At 58.7% G+C, this 13,761-nt stretch overlaps 4 protein-coding genes across 4 annotated transcripts; 2 read left to right on the plus strand and 2 right to left on the minus strand.

Moving 5' to 3' along the window:
* Positions 1-23: 23 nt before the first annotated feature.
* On the plus strand, positions 24-1,966 carry DCS_01087 (transcriptional regulator Cti6; the record flags this gene model as incomplete). Its single annotated transcript, XM_040798422.1, has 3 exons — positions 24-580; positions 677-967; positions 1,018-1,966. The coding sequence occupies 3 exons, from the start codon at positions 24-26 to the stop codon at positions 1,964-1,966; spliced, it is 1,797 nt and encodes a 598-aa protein (XP_040659305.1).
* A 439-nt stretch (positions 1,967-2,405) lies between these two features.
* On the minus strand, positions 2,406-3,428 carry DCS_01088 (uncharacterized protein; the record flags this gene model as incomplete). The annotated part of the gene is made up of 1 exon (XM_040798423.1): positions 2,406-3,428. The coding sequence occupies one exon, from the start codon at positions 3,426-3,428 to the stop codon at positions 2,406-2,408; it is 1,023 nt and encodes a 340-aa protein (XP_040659306.1).
* A 965-nt stretch (positions 3,429-4,393) lies between these two features.
* Positions 4,394-6,821, plus strand: DCS_01089 (Boron transporter 1; the record flags this gene model as incomplete). The annotated part of the gene is made up of 4 exons (XM_040798424.1): positions 4,394-4,478; positions 4,658-5,096; positions 5,244-5,337; positions 5,481-6,821. 4 exons carry the CDS (start codon positions 4,394-4,396, stop codon positions 6,819-6,821), a joined length of 1,959 nt encoding a protein of 652 aa, XP_040659307.1.
* Positions 6,822-8,906: 2,085 nt separating this feature from the next.
* On the minus strand, positions 8,907-9,581 carry DCS_01090 (uncharacterized protein; the record flags this gene model as incomplete). The annotated part of the gene is made up of 1 exon (XM_040798425.1): positions 8,907-9,581. One exon carries the CDS (start codon positions 9,579-9,581, stop codon positions 8,907-8,909), a length of 675 nt encoding a protein of 224 aa, XP_040659308.1.
* Positions 9,582-13,761: the final 4,180 nt, after the last annotated feature.

Genomic DNA, 13,761 nt, shown 5'->3' on the forward strand with positions numbered 1-13,761 from the left:
GCTCTTCCGTCGGCGGTCTTTCAATGGCACCGCCCTCGCCCCGAAGATCCTCAAGAGCCCGCCCAATCAACAACGCCTTGTCACAAAACTCGTCCGTGTCGTCGGGGACGTCCGGACGACTAGACCGCAACGCCCGATCCAACAACAAACCCGCCTCGGGCAAATCCACGCCCAGCACCTCACTGTCGTCCGAGCCTCCCGACGATCTCGAATATAGCCTCCTCAACCGAAGACGCAAGCGTGGCCAAGACGAAGAGCAGGATAAAGTCGGCCAAATAGTCATGATGGGGATCGCCAATGGAAATGACGACCTCCAGGACGAGGAGGACGAGGCTGTCCGCTGCATCTGCGGCTCCGATGAATACCCCGGCCTCCCGCCCGTCGAAGGCCCCGACGCGGAATTCTTCGCCGCCATCGAACTCACGGACGATGTCACGGGATTCTTCGTGCAATGCGACATTTGCAAGGTCTGGCAGCACGGTGCCTGCGTCGGCATCTTTACCGCCGAGAGCTCACCCGATGAATACTTTTGCGAGCAGTGCCGCAAGGATCTTCACAAGATTCACTCGGCCACCAACGGGTACGTATTTCTCGCCATGCACGCGTCCGCCCTTTCGTGCTCTCTTCCCCTCGCCACCACCCGCCCGGCCAACCGCTGACAACAGTTTGGCGGCAGACAAAAATACTCCAAGTTCCTCCCTCTCCACCGTCACCAACGGACGACTTCACGAGGCAGCTTGGTTGTCAAGGACGGCGCCCGATCCCCGAAGACGGGAAACTCCAAATCCAACCGGCTCGGCTCCGCTTCATTGGCCGCCAAGAGACGTTGTACGATGAACAGCCGCGATGCCGCGTACGATGACGAGCTGCTGCGTCGAGTGATAGAGGCCAGCAAAGAAGACGTGCCCACCGAGTCGGGCGAAAGCCTTTCGCGCCGAGCAAAGCGTGGTCGCAGCGACAGCGATGAGTGCGTTTCCCCCGCAGCGAAGACCTCGGGCGTCGGCTAATCCAGCGCAGGCACATCTCCATGGTCAAACGACAACGAACCGGATCCCGATCCGTGTCCCCGGCGCGGCCGGCCGAGCAACCGGACACAAGCGCCGGTGGAGGGTCGGACGACGAGTCGAACACGCGAAACGGGTCGAAGAAGAACCGACACAGCAGAAACCAGCGCGAGAAATCGGAAAAGGAGGACAGGGACCGCCAGCGGCAAGAGGCTGCGAGCAAGAGGAAAGGACGAGCCGAGCGCCGACGCGCAGAAGGTGTGCACCGCATTCGTGGTTGGATGCCACCAGGGCTGACGTGGGCCTACGCAGATTCCGATCTCTCCGAGGAGACGCCACTGGCGGTGGCCAAACTCGCCCAGGCCAAGGGCGTGGAACAAGCAGCGACGGACGAGTCACCCACCGCGACGCAGCCTCCCGGCACGCCACCGATGAGCCAGTCGAGGGCTGCCAGTGCCCAGAAGAAGGGTCCCAGAAGCAGTCACAAGCGGGGCAAGGGACGAAATCAGTACAGCAGAGATCGCGACCAAGATGGCGACGAGTCACGGGTTCGGTCCACGTCGCGGGACCTTTCGAAAAATGCCGACGAAACGTGCCAGCCTAAAGGCTCGGCCTTTGAAGGGAAATACGGGTCCAAGGGCAAGCTCGCGGCGGCAGGCAAGATGAGCATGCTAGACATGAAGCGCCGCGTCGGCGCGATCATGGAGTTCATCTCGAGGACGCAGCTGGATTTGGCTGCGGAGAACGGAAGCTCGAGCAGCGGCGGTGAGACGCCGCAGAGGCCGGAGCCGTCTCGCACGAACGGCGACGCCGCCGCCGACGACGAGCATCCGGACGGCCCAACGACAGATGGAGAGGCGTTGGGCGAAGGGTCCGCAAAAGGGTTCAAGGAGCTCAACTGCATGGAGATGATGGACGTTCTGACTCGCGATATGGTCAAGTGGCAAAACCAGTACTCTTGACGCGGCTCCATCGCTCGCCGTTGACCCGCGAGCATGCCGGCACCGGGGCGCACGCATGAGTTGCGCATCTGGCGGCGTTTGGATTGGGGGTTGGCATCTGGCGGCGTCTCGAGCGGTGTTTTCATCTTATTTTTTTCTTCTTTGTTTGGACGACAGAAGCGCAACGCCGCTGCGTGAGGTCTACGGATGAACCTCCAGGTTTTCCCTTGTTTATTCTCTTTTCGATTCGTTTTCAATATACCCTGCATCTCGGACCACACTCGGCAGTTTATCCAGTGTAGGAGTTTCACATCGTGAACAAGAGAAAGATTCACATGGAAATTCTTCGGCGCAGTCGCCATGCCGTCATGGTGGCGATAGGGTCATGCGTGTATTTGCACCGGGGAACGAAGGAGATGCGGCATCTGGATGCCATCCCTCTCGGTGAGAACGAGGCATCCTAGGCTCCCGTCCTTTCTCGCTTGCGCTCCTCCTTTTGCAGCTTCTTGGCTTGGTTCACGCTCAGGTGCGGCTCGTGAAGCAATTGCTCGTGGGCCCGGATGTCCTCATCCCGCAGGTCGTCGAGCACGTACTTGCCCAGCTTGCCGTCCCTCCACTGCGAGAGAACCCTGGCGGCGGCTTCCTGACAGTTGGGTAGGCCGCCAGGCTTGAGCTTGCCGTCACGGGCGGCGACGGCGGAGAGAAAGTCGGTGACGTCGTTGGTGGGCTCGCAGTAACGGCGGTAGAGGGTGGGATCCCAGAGGTTCATCCGATAGAGGAGGTAGTCGGCAAGGATCTCGTCGGGGATGAGGCCCTTCTTGAGGCCGTGAGCGAGGGCGACCTTGATCATCGTCTCGCCATCCTCGACGTAGGGCTGGAAGATGCCAGGGGTGTCGAGGACATAGACGCCGCCGGCGACGCCGCCCTTGTCCTCGGACTCGACGACGCGGACCGAGGTGCCGACTTTGCGCGTGACGCCGGCCTGATCACCCGTCTTGGCGGCCTTGGCAACCTTCTTCCCGGGCGATCCGGCGCGGCGGAGGGCATTGAGGAGGGTGCTCTTGCCGACGTTGGGCATGCCGACGACAAGGGCGCGCAGGCCAGTGAGGGAATCTTGGGCCACGGCGGTGTCGCGGAGGCGGGCAAGGAGGGCGTCGGTGGTGGCCGGCCGATTCTTATCCCAGAAGATAACGCCATTGCCGTAGATGCGACGCAGGATCTTCTTGGCAGAGGGTGCGTCGGAGCCAAGGTCGGTCTTGGTGTAGACGACGAGGCGCTCGCGGCCAGCGACGGTGCGCTCGAGGACAGGGTTGTGCGTAGACAGGGGTAGGCGGAAGTCGCGGCACTCGAGGACGAGGGAGATGGTGGATAGAAGTCCCTTGATTTTGTTTGCACCGGCGGCGTGGTGGCCGAGGAAGTAAGTTTTCGGTATGCACGAGGGAATGCCGAAGGAGTCGCGAGGGATGAAGCGTCGGGCAGCCATGATGTAGGCACAAGACGGGAAGGGGAAGTCTGACGAGGCGAACGCTATAGGGGCGCTGCGGGTGGCATGGTGGCAGCAGCACTCAGCAGGAAACGAGCACTGCCATAGGAGCGAGCACGTGGCTTCAGGTTGGCGTTGAGCTGGAGCTGAAGCTTGACTTGACAGCAAAGTGTTGACAGGATGGAAGCATCGTGATATAATTCGTAGCTGTGTTGATCAGTTTCATGAGCGAGTGGTTACTTGCAAACACCCCACTCGCACGTGCCGATAAGATAAGATATGATCTTCTGTACACTTCGTACTTCACCTTATACAGTACATGTACTTAAGGAGTACTTGTCCAGTAAGTACTGCACTGTGGTATGTACCCAGTTTCTTACAAGTACTTGCCTACAGTAGATACCCAAATCAGGACTCCGTACATGCACAGTATTTACAAGTAAAAGTATGTACAAATACGGTGTGTCTTGTACCCTTATAAGTACGTACGTGTACTTACTTGATGGCATTCTACAGTACTTACAAGTACAGTACAAGTTGAAGTGTATGAAAGTACCTCCCACATTTGGTTTTATTGTTCACTGTGCTCGTACTGTACATATACGCCGTAGTTGTAAGTGCCTTCTACTGGCTGTACTTGTCCATGTACTTGTACTTGGAGTATACTTACTGCGGAGTATTACCGAGATCGGAGTGTGAGGTTCTCGGAAAGGTACTTACATGTACAAGTACCTACAGTACTCCGTAAGTACAGCACAATGAGTATACGGATGGCGGGGGAACAACATCCGCACCCTGTTAGGGCGTCTAACCCCCCTGGGAATAGCGCGATTTTGCGGACTATTCCTGGATGGGTACTTGACCTCGGTCGTCCCTGCCGTCACTGTTGGATCCCGCACGAGGTCGAATTTAACGTCTTGTGGCAGCCGTTCGGAAGCCTTGGCAGCCGCACCCACCCTTTCAGCATGGCCAATGATGTGTATGGAGACATCCCGTGGGCGGTCAGCGGCGGCCAGAGACACATGCGAAGCCGTGGTCGCTACCTGTACTGTAAGTGAGCTTGCATGCAAGTAATACATGTTGTGTACTCCATACTCCGTAAGTATATAGTATTGCAATGTCGCAGTTTCTCACGTACACTTGCACACTCATATGTGTACACTTACACACTCATATGTCCTGGCATACGTATATGTTGCCGTCATCGTCCTGGTAGTTCACTCCAGCAGCATCCGGCTCCTGCGGTGAATTCGACATAGCCCTCGGCCCCCCCTTTTCGATGGCAGCCCCCGACGGCATGCCCATGACGAAAGTCTCACCGAGCTCGGACAAGACAGAGACGGCGGCAAGGCGGGAACCGGCGGATGTTCCGGCGCGGGGCCATGATGTCAACGACGGTCGGCCGGCGAGGGGACGTTATTTCGGACCCGGCGGCAAGCTGCGTCCGTTTCGTCTCCTCGCCGGCGACGCTGGCCGGCTGCGGACGCGGTGGTGGTCGGACTGGGTCGTCTTCAATCAGCAGGTCGTCGCCAGCACCGTCTACATCTTCTTCACCAATATCCTGCCCGGCATCACGTTTGCGAGCGACTTGTACGTCCTGACGGGCCGCTCGTGGGGCACCATCGAGGTCGTCTTCAGCACCGGCCTGTGTGGGGTCATCTTTGCCCTGTGCGTGTGAGCCCTCGTGCGCACTTCCGAGTTCCCGTTGTCGTTTCCGGCCCATGGAGAAGTCGGGCGACCGACAGTTTGGGGTTCCGGTGGCCCGCGAATCCCGGAGGCTGGGGGTCTGGGACGAGCGCTGACAGGGACAGGCAGCTTCTCGGCGCAGCCCCTGACCATCCTCGGCGTCACGGGCCCCTTCTCCGTGTTGGCGGAAAACATCTATGCGCTGTGCGAAACTCGCTTCCATGTAAGACGCCCGACAAACGGCTCGCCCGCTCGCATCCGCCGCCGTACGAGTTGAAAGGTGGCAAGTGTAGCTCGGCGAGCAATGGGTGTTGAGGTCGGTCCGCGCTCGCTTGCTGGTTCGCTCGCTTACCTCGCAAACCGCAGGTCGACTTCCTCTCCGTCATGGCTTGGTCCCTTCTGCATGCCGGCTGGATGCTCCTGCTGCTGGCCGTCTTCAACGCGCATGACTGGACCATGCAGTACGTGACGCACTTCAGTGCCGACATCTTCTCTCTGCTCAACAGCGTCATCTACTTCCACAAGGCCGCGCTCGAGCTGCGGCGGACCCACGACAGCGTCTCGTTGGCCGCCTTCCTCTACGCCGTCATCGGCGCCGTCGGCACCTGCCTGCTGGCCATGCTTCTCTCGACGGCCAACGCGTGGCGGCCCCTGTTCCACCGGTACGTGCGGCTCGGTCTCGCCGAGTACGCGGCCGCCATCTCCATCGTCCTCTTCATCGGCATACCGCACATGGGCGAGCTCGCAGGCCTCGACCACGAACGGCTGGCGGTTCAGACGACCTTTCGGCCCTCGAGCCCTGACCGGTCCGTCTTCGGCGTGCGCTTCTGGACGCTGCCCATCGGCTGGGTGTTCCTGTCCGTCGTCCCCGGCGCCGTCGTCGCCGTCCTCTTCTACTTTGACCACGAGATCAGCAGCATCATCTGCACGGTGCCGCGGTACGGCACCCAGAAGCCGGGTGGCTTCGCCTGGGACGTCGCGCTGCTGGGTCTGACGACGATGCTCTGCGGCGCCCTCGGCATCCCGCCCGCCAACGGCCTGCTGCCCCAAGCGCCCCTGCACTCGGAGTCGCTGCTGCACTACGCCGACGAGAACCCGCACCGGCATCCGTCGCAGGGCCGAGGTCAGGGCGGCGGCGGCGGACGGCGGCGGGTGCCGAGGACGTACGAGCAGCGGTACTCGCACCTCATACAGGCCGTCTTGATTCTCGCTTTCGTCTCGCCGCCGCTGCAGCGGCTCCTCGGCCTCGCCCAGACATCCGTCCTCGCCGGGCTCTTTCTCTTCATGGGTTACCAATCGCTCGCGGTGAATCCGATCCTCGGGCGCGTCGGTCAGCTTGTCACGCCGCTCTCGGAACTACCGGAGCTGCCGACGGGGGTGAGGTGGCGCGCCGTCCACGGATACACCCTCTCGCAGCTTCTCCTGACGGGTGCCGTCTTCGCCACCACCTTGACAGTGGCGGCACCTGGGTTCCCCCTCCTCATCGTCGCCCTCGTGCCGGCTCGCCTGACGCTCGCGGGCCGCATCTGGTCCCGCGAGACGCTACGGGCCGTCGATGGATGGGCGTGCCGGCCGGGAAAGCCCGAAGATGGTGCTGGAGATGATGCTGAGCATGGTGCCGGGGAGGCTGCCGTGGAGGAAGCGCGGGCTCCCGTGCCAGCGTTTGATGCTGAGAAAGGAACAATGCCTGTGAGTCGAGGCGGATAAGGATCGAGTCGGGTGCCGGCGATGTCGTTGACTCTGTCAGGACAGGATGGATCCGAGCGGTTGCCCTATCAGCTGGGCGACTCTGGCTTCACGGCACTTTGTAGAGGGCCCAGTATTCGGTAACCATGCGTGCTTGTGGTCATTGGCCTCGTTGGTTGACGGTGAAATGTTGTACGCGTACGCATGGGCGTGTATATTCCAAGTGCACTCGTATATATTGCACGTGTACAGTAACCAAGAGTATGCACTGTAGGTGCGCAGGTCCCATGTCACTATAGTGGGAGGGAGGGAGGTCTCCGCGCCGTGGAAGGGCTTACCCCAGCAGTCAACCATGCTGTTCGCCCAGGATACTTGCCCTAATTCACATTCAGTGCACTGTACTGTACGAGTCCTTGCACGTACAAGTACTGTACGGGTACATGTAAGTAACGCATTCTCACATACTGAGTGGTAAATACATGCATGCACATGTACTTGCACAGTAAATTGTGTGCCCTGAACAGAGTACACCTACTGAAGTATGGACAGTACGTATAGGTACTTGTACAGTACTTGCATGCATGTACTCCTTAGAGCAGGACTTCGTCGGAGCAGGTCACCTGTTTACATGTAAGTACGGAGCACTGTACTTAGCTACAGTACGTACGAGACCTTCCCGTATAATTATTCGTGAGTACTTGCATGCAAGTACTCCGTAGTACCCTACTTGTACGAGTTGCAGACCAGAAATGCTACAAATATTAAACTCCGTACTCATACTGTAAGTACGTGCAATGGATTGTACACCTGTGCTGTACTCTGTACTTGCATAGTACTTATCCGGTACTGTCGGTATTCTGGTCATACCTTGTTACACACACTCCTACGCAATATACTTACATACTTGTATTCGGAGTTCGCGCCTGCATATTTTCGTACATGTAAAAATAGGTGTGCATGTACTTACAAAGCATGTACTTGGGCGTGCCAGCCATACGTACGGAGTACTTGTTCGTTCATGTTGACGAGTCACAACTCTCGGCAGTTGTAACGTGTGATGAAGGCAGTCGGTACGGAGTACTCCGTACAGGTAACAATGCAGGAACAAACAGGGATGAACCTGTCATCCGCTGACCGTCGTACGCATACAACACTCCATACTTGTTGTGCACTCATTACAGTATAAAGTACTTTATATACACGCACGAGCGTTTGCCTTTCCTCCACTATTACTGCCCGACGCCGACGAGAAATGTTAGCTCAAAACACAGGTCCGTGTGAGTCATGCACGCGGTGCCTAGCGAAGCTGCGGAGCGTGCATGACAGGTAAAAGGCAAATTGCTCGCCTACCAGGACGTCACCGCGTCACCCAGGTGCCATCCGGCGCGCAACCAGCCAGCGGCTAGCCGAAGACTGCCGTCGCCACCACACTGTGACCCATCGCCAGCCAACCAGCAACCGAGCCGAGGCGGCTTGCCCTCCTCCGCCTCCGTGGCCCCTTCGAGTCGAGAAGATGCACACCCACGTACACCGACATGAGCGAAATGAAACGACAAACTGCACCATCATGTCATAAAATGGGACCTGGACCCTCACGAGCCATCCGCACATGCGCATGAACCTTTTTTTCATTCTAGACCCATCGCCAGCGGGGTTTTCCGCCACTGCACCGGGCGGCATCGTCGTGAGAAAAATCTAGTAGTGGGGGATGACAGTGCTACAACATTAAAACAATAATCGGCAGAGGGGAAACGGGAAGGAGTCGCCTGTCGGGGTGAATGAGCTCTCGAACGAGCTGGGTATCTTACTCCGTCGCTCTCGTCATCGCTTCCCCGCCTGCCTCGTCATCTGGTCTCTCTCGCCACCCGTCTCGGCACTTGGGTCTCTCCAAAGTCCATCCCCCAAGCTGCTCCGGCGATGTCGCTTTTTTTGTTTTACCGTCAAGGAAAGATGGTTGCTTCGTCTGCCGAAAAGCACAAGCACCGATGCCGTCCGTGGGCCGGACAGGTAAAAAAAAATAGAAGAGGGCCTCGGATGATTCCACAGCCCTCTCTGCCTTGGCGCGCGTGAATGGCCCGGTTGAGAGAGGCACGGCGCGTCGGCGCGTCACTTGATGTTCTTGAACAGGTCGACGCCCAGACCCTCGTTTTCCTTTTCAAGGTCTGCCAGCTCCGGGATCATGGGCGGTGGTGGACCGCAAGGTTTCCGGGAGAAGACGCTCGAGGACGAGTCGTCAAAGAAGACGCTCGATCGCTTGAACTCCCCGCCCCGTAGCCGACTAAACCAACCGCTGCTTCGCTTCGACTTTCGATCGTCCATGACGCTGGCCGCACCTCGGCTCTCCGGGCGGCCCATGCTGGGCAGGGAAGCGTTTCCGGGCGACGACAGGCGGCCCTCTGCGTAGCTCGCGTTCAGCATGGTCCTGCTGAACAATCTGCGGAGGCTACCCTGCCGGCCGGAGCCGGCTGGGCTCAAGGGCGCGCCGTCGGCCGATCGTTTGGTGCCGACAAAGTTGGCGGCGCTTGGGCATGAGTCAAAGGACTGGTCGAGGCCGTCGGCGGCTGCTGTCTTGTCCGCGACGAGAGCCACGACCTCCTTCTTGCCGGTGCCAGGCGGTGTTTGCGGCGGCGTGGGAACCCTCGGGAGCGGAGAGGCCAGAGGAGGAGGTATGTTCGTGCCGTCGGTGATGTTGCCAAAGTTGAGGTTGAGGGCCGGCAGCTCAAACTTGGGAGGCGCCGCCTTGGCTGCCACCGCCCTGCTGGCCACGAGGGAGGGGGACATGGTGAAGACGAAGAGGTCGACGACGAGCCGCTTCGTCGGCAGAAAGGTCGGGGCCTGGGGCGGCGGGTGAGCGGTGCAGGAGCAGCGTGACGGACAGGCCCGGCGGCTCGACAGGAACCCGAAGGCGGAAGCGGGCCGTCCGAATGGCAAAGCGAGCCAGGTAGGTGCGAGAGGTGGCAACGTCGGGAGAGAATGAAAGAGGGAGCGTGTGCGGGAATGGGTTGCCGCGTCGTGCTGGAGGGCGTCGAGAAGCGGCGACGACGAGGACAAAGAATCCAGGTGTGGTGGTGATACTTGGGTCGCCGGATGGCTTGACGGGGTTGCGTACGTGTGCGTGTAAAGTGCAGCTGTCGAGTCCGCGTCTTCCCCACAGGCCCAGGCGGAGACGGAGTCGTCGGGGTCGACGGAGCGATGGGAAAGGAGTGCTGCAATTTCTCTCGTGGTCCGGAGAAGAAGGGACGAGACCGGGGAGCAGGCAACGAGGATCGCTGGTTGAAAAACTGGAGCAGGTGGCTTGCGTTGCCCAGGGTTTGCGTGCGCGTGCGTGGCGTGGGCGGTCCAGGGGTGCTCGACGGATCGTCGGATGGAGCAGGACGAGGGAGTCGTGGCAACGAAGCTGCAGCTCGACGCCGGCGGTGGGTGCCGTCACGGAGAAGCCCACGGCGGACGAGAGGGGAAACGGTAGGCGTGAAGCGAGGAGGGGGCGAGTCGATGGAGCGTCGAGGAGGAAAGAAAGAGGGTTGGGCGATGCAGGACGAAGGCCGAGCAGCGCAGGAATCGTGAAGATGCGAGTTCCCTGGTGCTACCCAAGGTAGGGACTAATAGCAAGTCGGTCGGTGCCAAGTTGTGCAGGTGAGAATTAGTTGCAAGTACTAGTACATGTAGGCCCCGAAGATGCAGTAAGCACTCGGGTATGCCCATGAGTACAACTACTTGCGGAGCACGAGTCTGTTCAAACCGTACTAGCACTCCGTACGCCTATTGCACTTGCATGGACGGAGTACGGAGTACGGATATCAGGAGGTACGAAGGAACCAGGGTGTCTGGTAGGGAATACTTTGTAGGCGTGAGCTTTCAAGGTAGAGCGGAGTACCTGAACACTGTGCAGTACGGAGTAACAATGGTTGTACGCCCAAATACGGGCGACCTGCCCGCCCTGTGGTGGGAAGCTTACTCACTAAGGTAGTACTCACTGAACAGATGCTTGCCCTGACGTGCCCCTGGTGCCTTGGTACCAACCAAGGGGATAGCAGGTGGATACGCACAGGTACTTGCACTTGCTTACTAGGTAGGTGTGCATGGAAGTACTTACTCCGTACTGTACAGTACTGTACTTGCAGTCCAGTAATCGAAGTGGATGCTACTGGAGTGCAGGAACTGGGGTGAGGCTGGCTGGGACGGGCAAAGGCCAGGTACTTTTCAGTGGACGGCTCCAGGTCCAGCCAGGGTGGATGGGACAGAAAGAGGTTGGGGCGTCCGCGCCATGGCACTGGTTGGATGAACAGCCTTCGTTTAGCTCGGCGCAAGCGTGCGAGCTGCGTACCAATTAGGTAGTGGGCTTAGCGGTGCCTGCCTGCACTGCAGGTGTACGTGGTTCCCAGGGACCAGCACGCGAGTGCAAATACTATGCACACTTTACTCCGTACTACGTACGCACACTTGCAGCGCAGTACGTGAGTAGCGGCACATGCGCCGGGGTATATCCTTGCCGGTGCAGCAGCAGTACGCTTAAAGGAGGGCACGCCTGCCAGGACTCCGTAATGCACTGTACATGTACGTGGCTCGTTCGGTTGTACCGTGCGGTGTATGGAGGGCTGCACAGTACGGTAGTTGCGCAAGTATACCTTACCTATGCAGTTGTAGTAGGCACGCACGGAGCACTCAATAATACCTACTTACACACTTATGGAAGATGTACTAAGGTACTAGGTAGGTAGGGGTCCGTGCTAGCGGCACCATCCGAGGAACTCTATGGAGGGGCTGGGCGGCGTCACCGTTCGGCGGTGGTGTCACGGGAAGGGACAATGGCTGCCTTCCCGCACGCCGTACTTGCAGGTATTCCTTACACCGAGTAAGTACTTACTAGGTATTATGATACTGATACTCGCGACCCAGTACTCAGTACCCCAGGTGCAAGTAATTACTAGGTACTTACTAGGTACTGTGCAACTACAAACACAGTCTGTATTCCTACTACAGTACATCTACTTGCGCTCCGTACCAATTATGCACAAGTACTCCGTACATGTACACCCATCGGAACGCTCAAAGTACTGTACTGCACTTGCTACTCTCCTCCTCAACGTCACCAGCACACGACGCGCGCACATACGCTCTGCCTTGGCGATTCCACCCATGACTGACAGCCTCCCCAACCGGGCCAACCCTTTTTCGGCGGGGGGGGGGGGGGGGGGGGGCGCCTGGCAAGGGTGGGAATTTGCGTGCTTGTCTGGTTCGTCGCCTTGATCACCAACGAACGTGCCCGTAATGCCGTGTCACTTTTCGTGAATACTGCCGCGGCCAATACATGTACATGTACGGAGAATTGGTGCTTGCCAAGTACTGTACTTGCACCACACATGTACTTGCGTGCACTTGGGAACGGTCATGTCATGCACTGCAACTGTTGCAACTGCACTGTAACTGCACCGCGAATGCACTACAACTGCACGCACGTATCCGAACGCGTCCTGCACGTACTGTACAGGTACAAGCACCTGCAGGCAAAACACCGTACCGCATGTGTTCTGGTACGCAGCATGCTAATTAGTTCGCCGTACCCGCACCGCATGCACAGTACGGCGTACGGAGTACCGAGTACAGTAAATGGGTGCTTGCGTTTATACCACGCAGTACTCCGTAGTGGCTGCGCGTGCACCTACGTGTTCGGGCTAGGAAAAGAAATCTCCAGCCCCCGTCTTCTTCTTTCTTCTTCTCCCCTCGACGTTGCATCTGCCAACCGCCCGACGGCTCCGTGTCGGGGCTTTTCGGTCTCCAAGTTGCCGTCTCCTCCCTGCCCGGTTCTCTCTTGGCGCTTCTCAAAGTCTCGAGCGCATCCGAGGGCAGCCGACTGCAAAGGAGAGACTCGCTTCCCTCCATCCTCAGCTCGTCGCCGCAAGCCATCTCCGTTCAACCGTAAAGGGGGGTTGCGCCTCCGGGACGAGTGCCATTGCTTGCCCCTTGTTTCGTTGGCAGGGTCCCCATGGTGGGCACATGCACCCCGACCACATGCAAGGCAGCGTGTGGGCGAGGCCGTGGGTGCAGAGGTGGCGGCCATCACTTTCGTCAGGGACCCTTTGCCGGGTTTCGAGCACCAATACCCCTAGTCCGAATGGAAGGATGCGCCGATGAGCGCCGACGACGTAGCACCGGCGAGCATTCTCCCGTGCGAGCACCTCCGGGTGGATCGAGTCGGAAGGGCCCTTGCAGAATGGGAACAGCGTTCGACATCAATGATGAATCGATGACGATTCGATGACGGTGTCCACCCCTTCTTGTCAGTTGCTAACCCCAACGATACGAACGGCGGGAATCGAATGGTGCAGCTGTTCTCAGCTGTTCTCCGCAACAGCCGTCAATGACGCCCGCCGACAAGTGATCTGGTTCATTCCGCCAAACACCACATGCCAACATGCTTTTTTCGACATCCAGCGCTTGGGTGTCCTTGCGGCCACTACATGTCCCACATGTAGGCTAGGAAGTAGTAGCCCGAGTCCTCCAGCCAGTCAGCCAGCCAGCCGTCCTGTTTCCTTCTCGCCGCCTCCGCCATTCGTGCAGATGTAGATTTTGCAGCGTCCCATGGTGTGAGCCACCTTCCAAGTCAATACAGGAGGTGCGAATGCGAAGGAGGAAAAAATACCGTGCGTGTCCTTGGCGGATTCCACAGGTTCCATGCCCGTATGCTCCGTACTGCATGTCATCCGTCCGGCTCACTCTCCCTTCATCTTCACCATTACCTTCAAGCTCCCGGCATAGGTACTTGCATTGAAGTAGAGTGGGCGAAGTTCAAGAGCAAGGCAGACATGCTTTGTCTGCTGGCGACATTCCGTGTTGATCGGCAATCGTGGAGTCACCAAGCGAACAGCAGGGAAAGCCTTCGGCAATGCAAGGGGTAGCCATCGGCCTGCAGTGCCACAACAGATGGAGATGTCCGTGTACTAGTGTTCGCGATTGCTCGTTC

The sequence above is a fragment of the Drechmeria coniospora genome, chromosome 01, assembly GCF_001625195.1.
Source record: "Drechmeria coniospora strain ARSEF 6962 chromosome 01, whole genome shotgun sequence".
Classification (NCBI taxonomy): domain Eukaryota; kingdom Fungi; phylum Ascomycota; class Sordariomycetes; order Hypocreales; family Ophiocordycipitaceae; genus Drechmeria; species Drechmeria coniospora.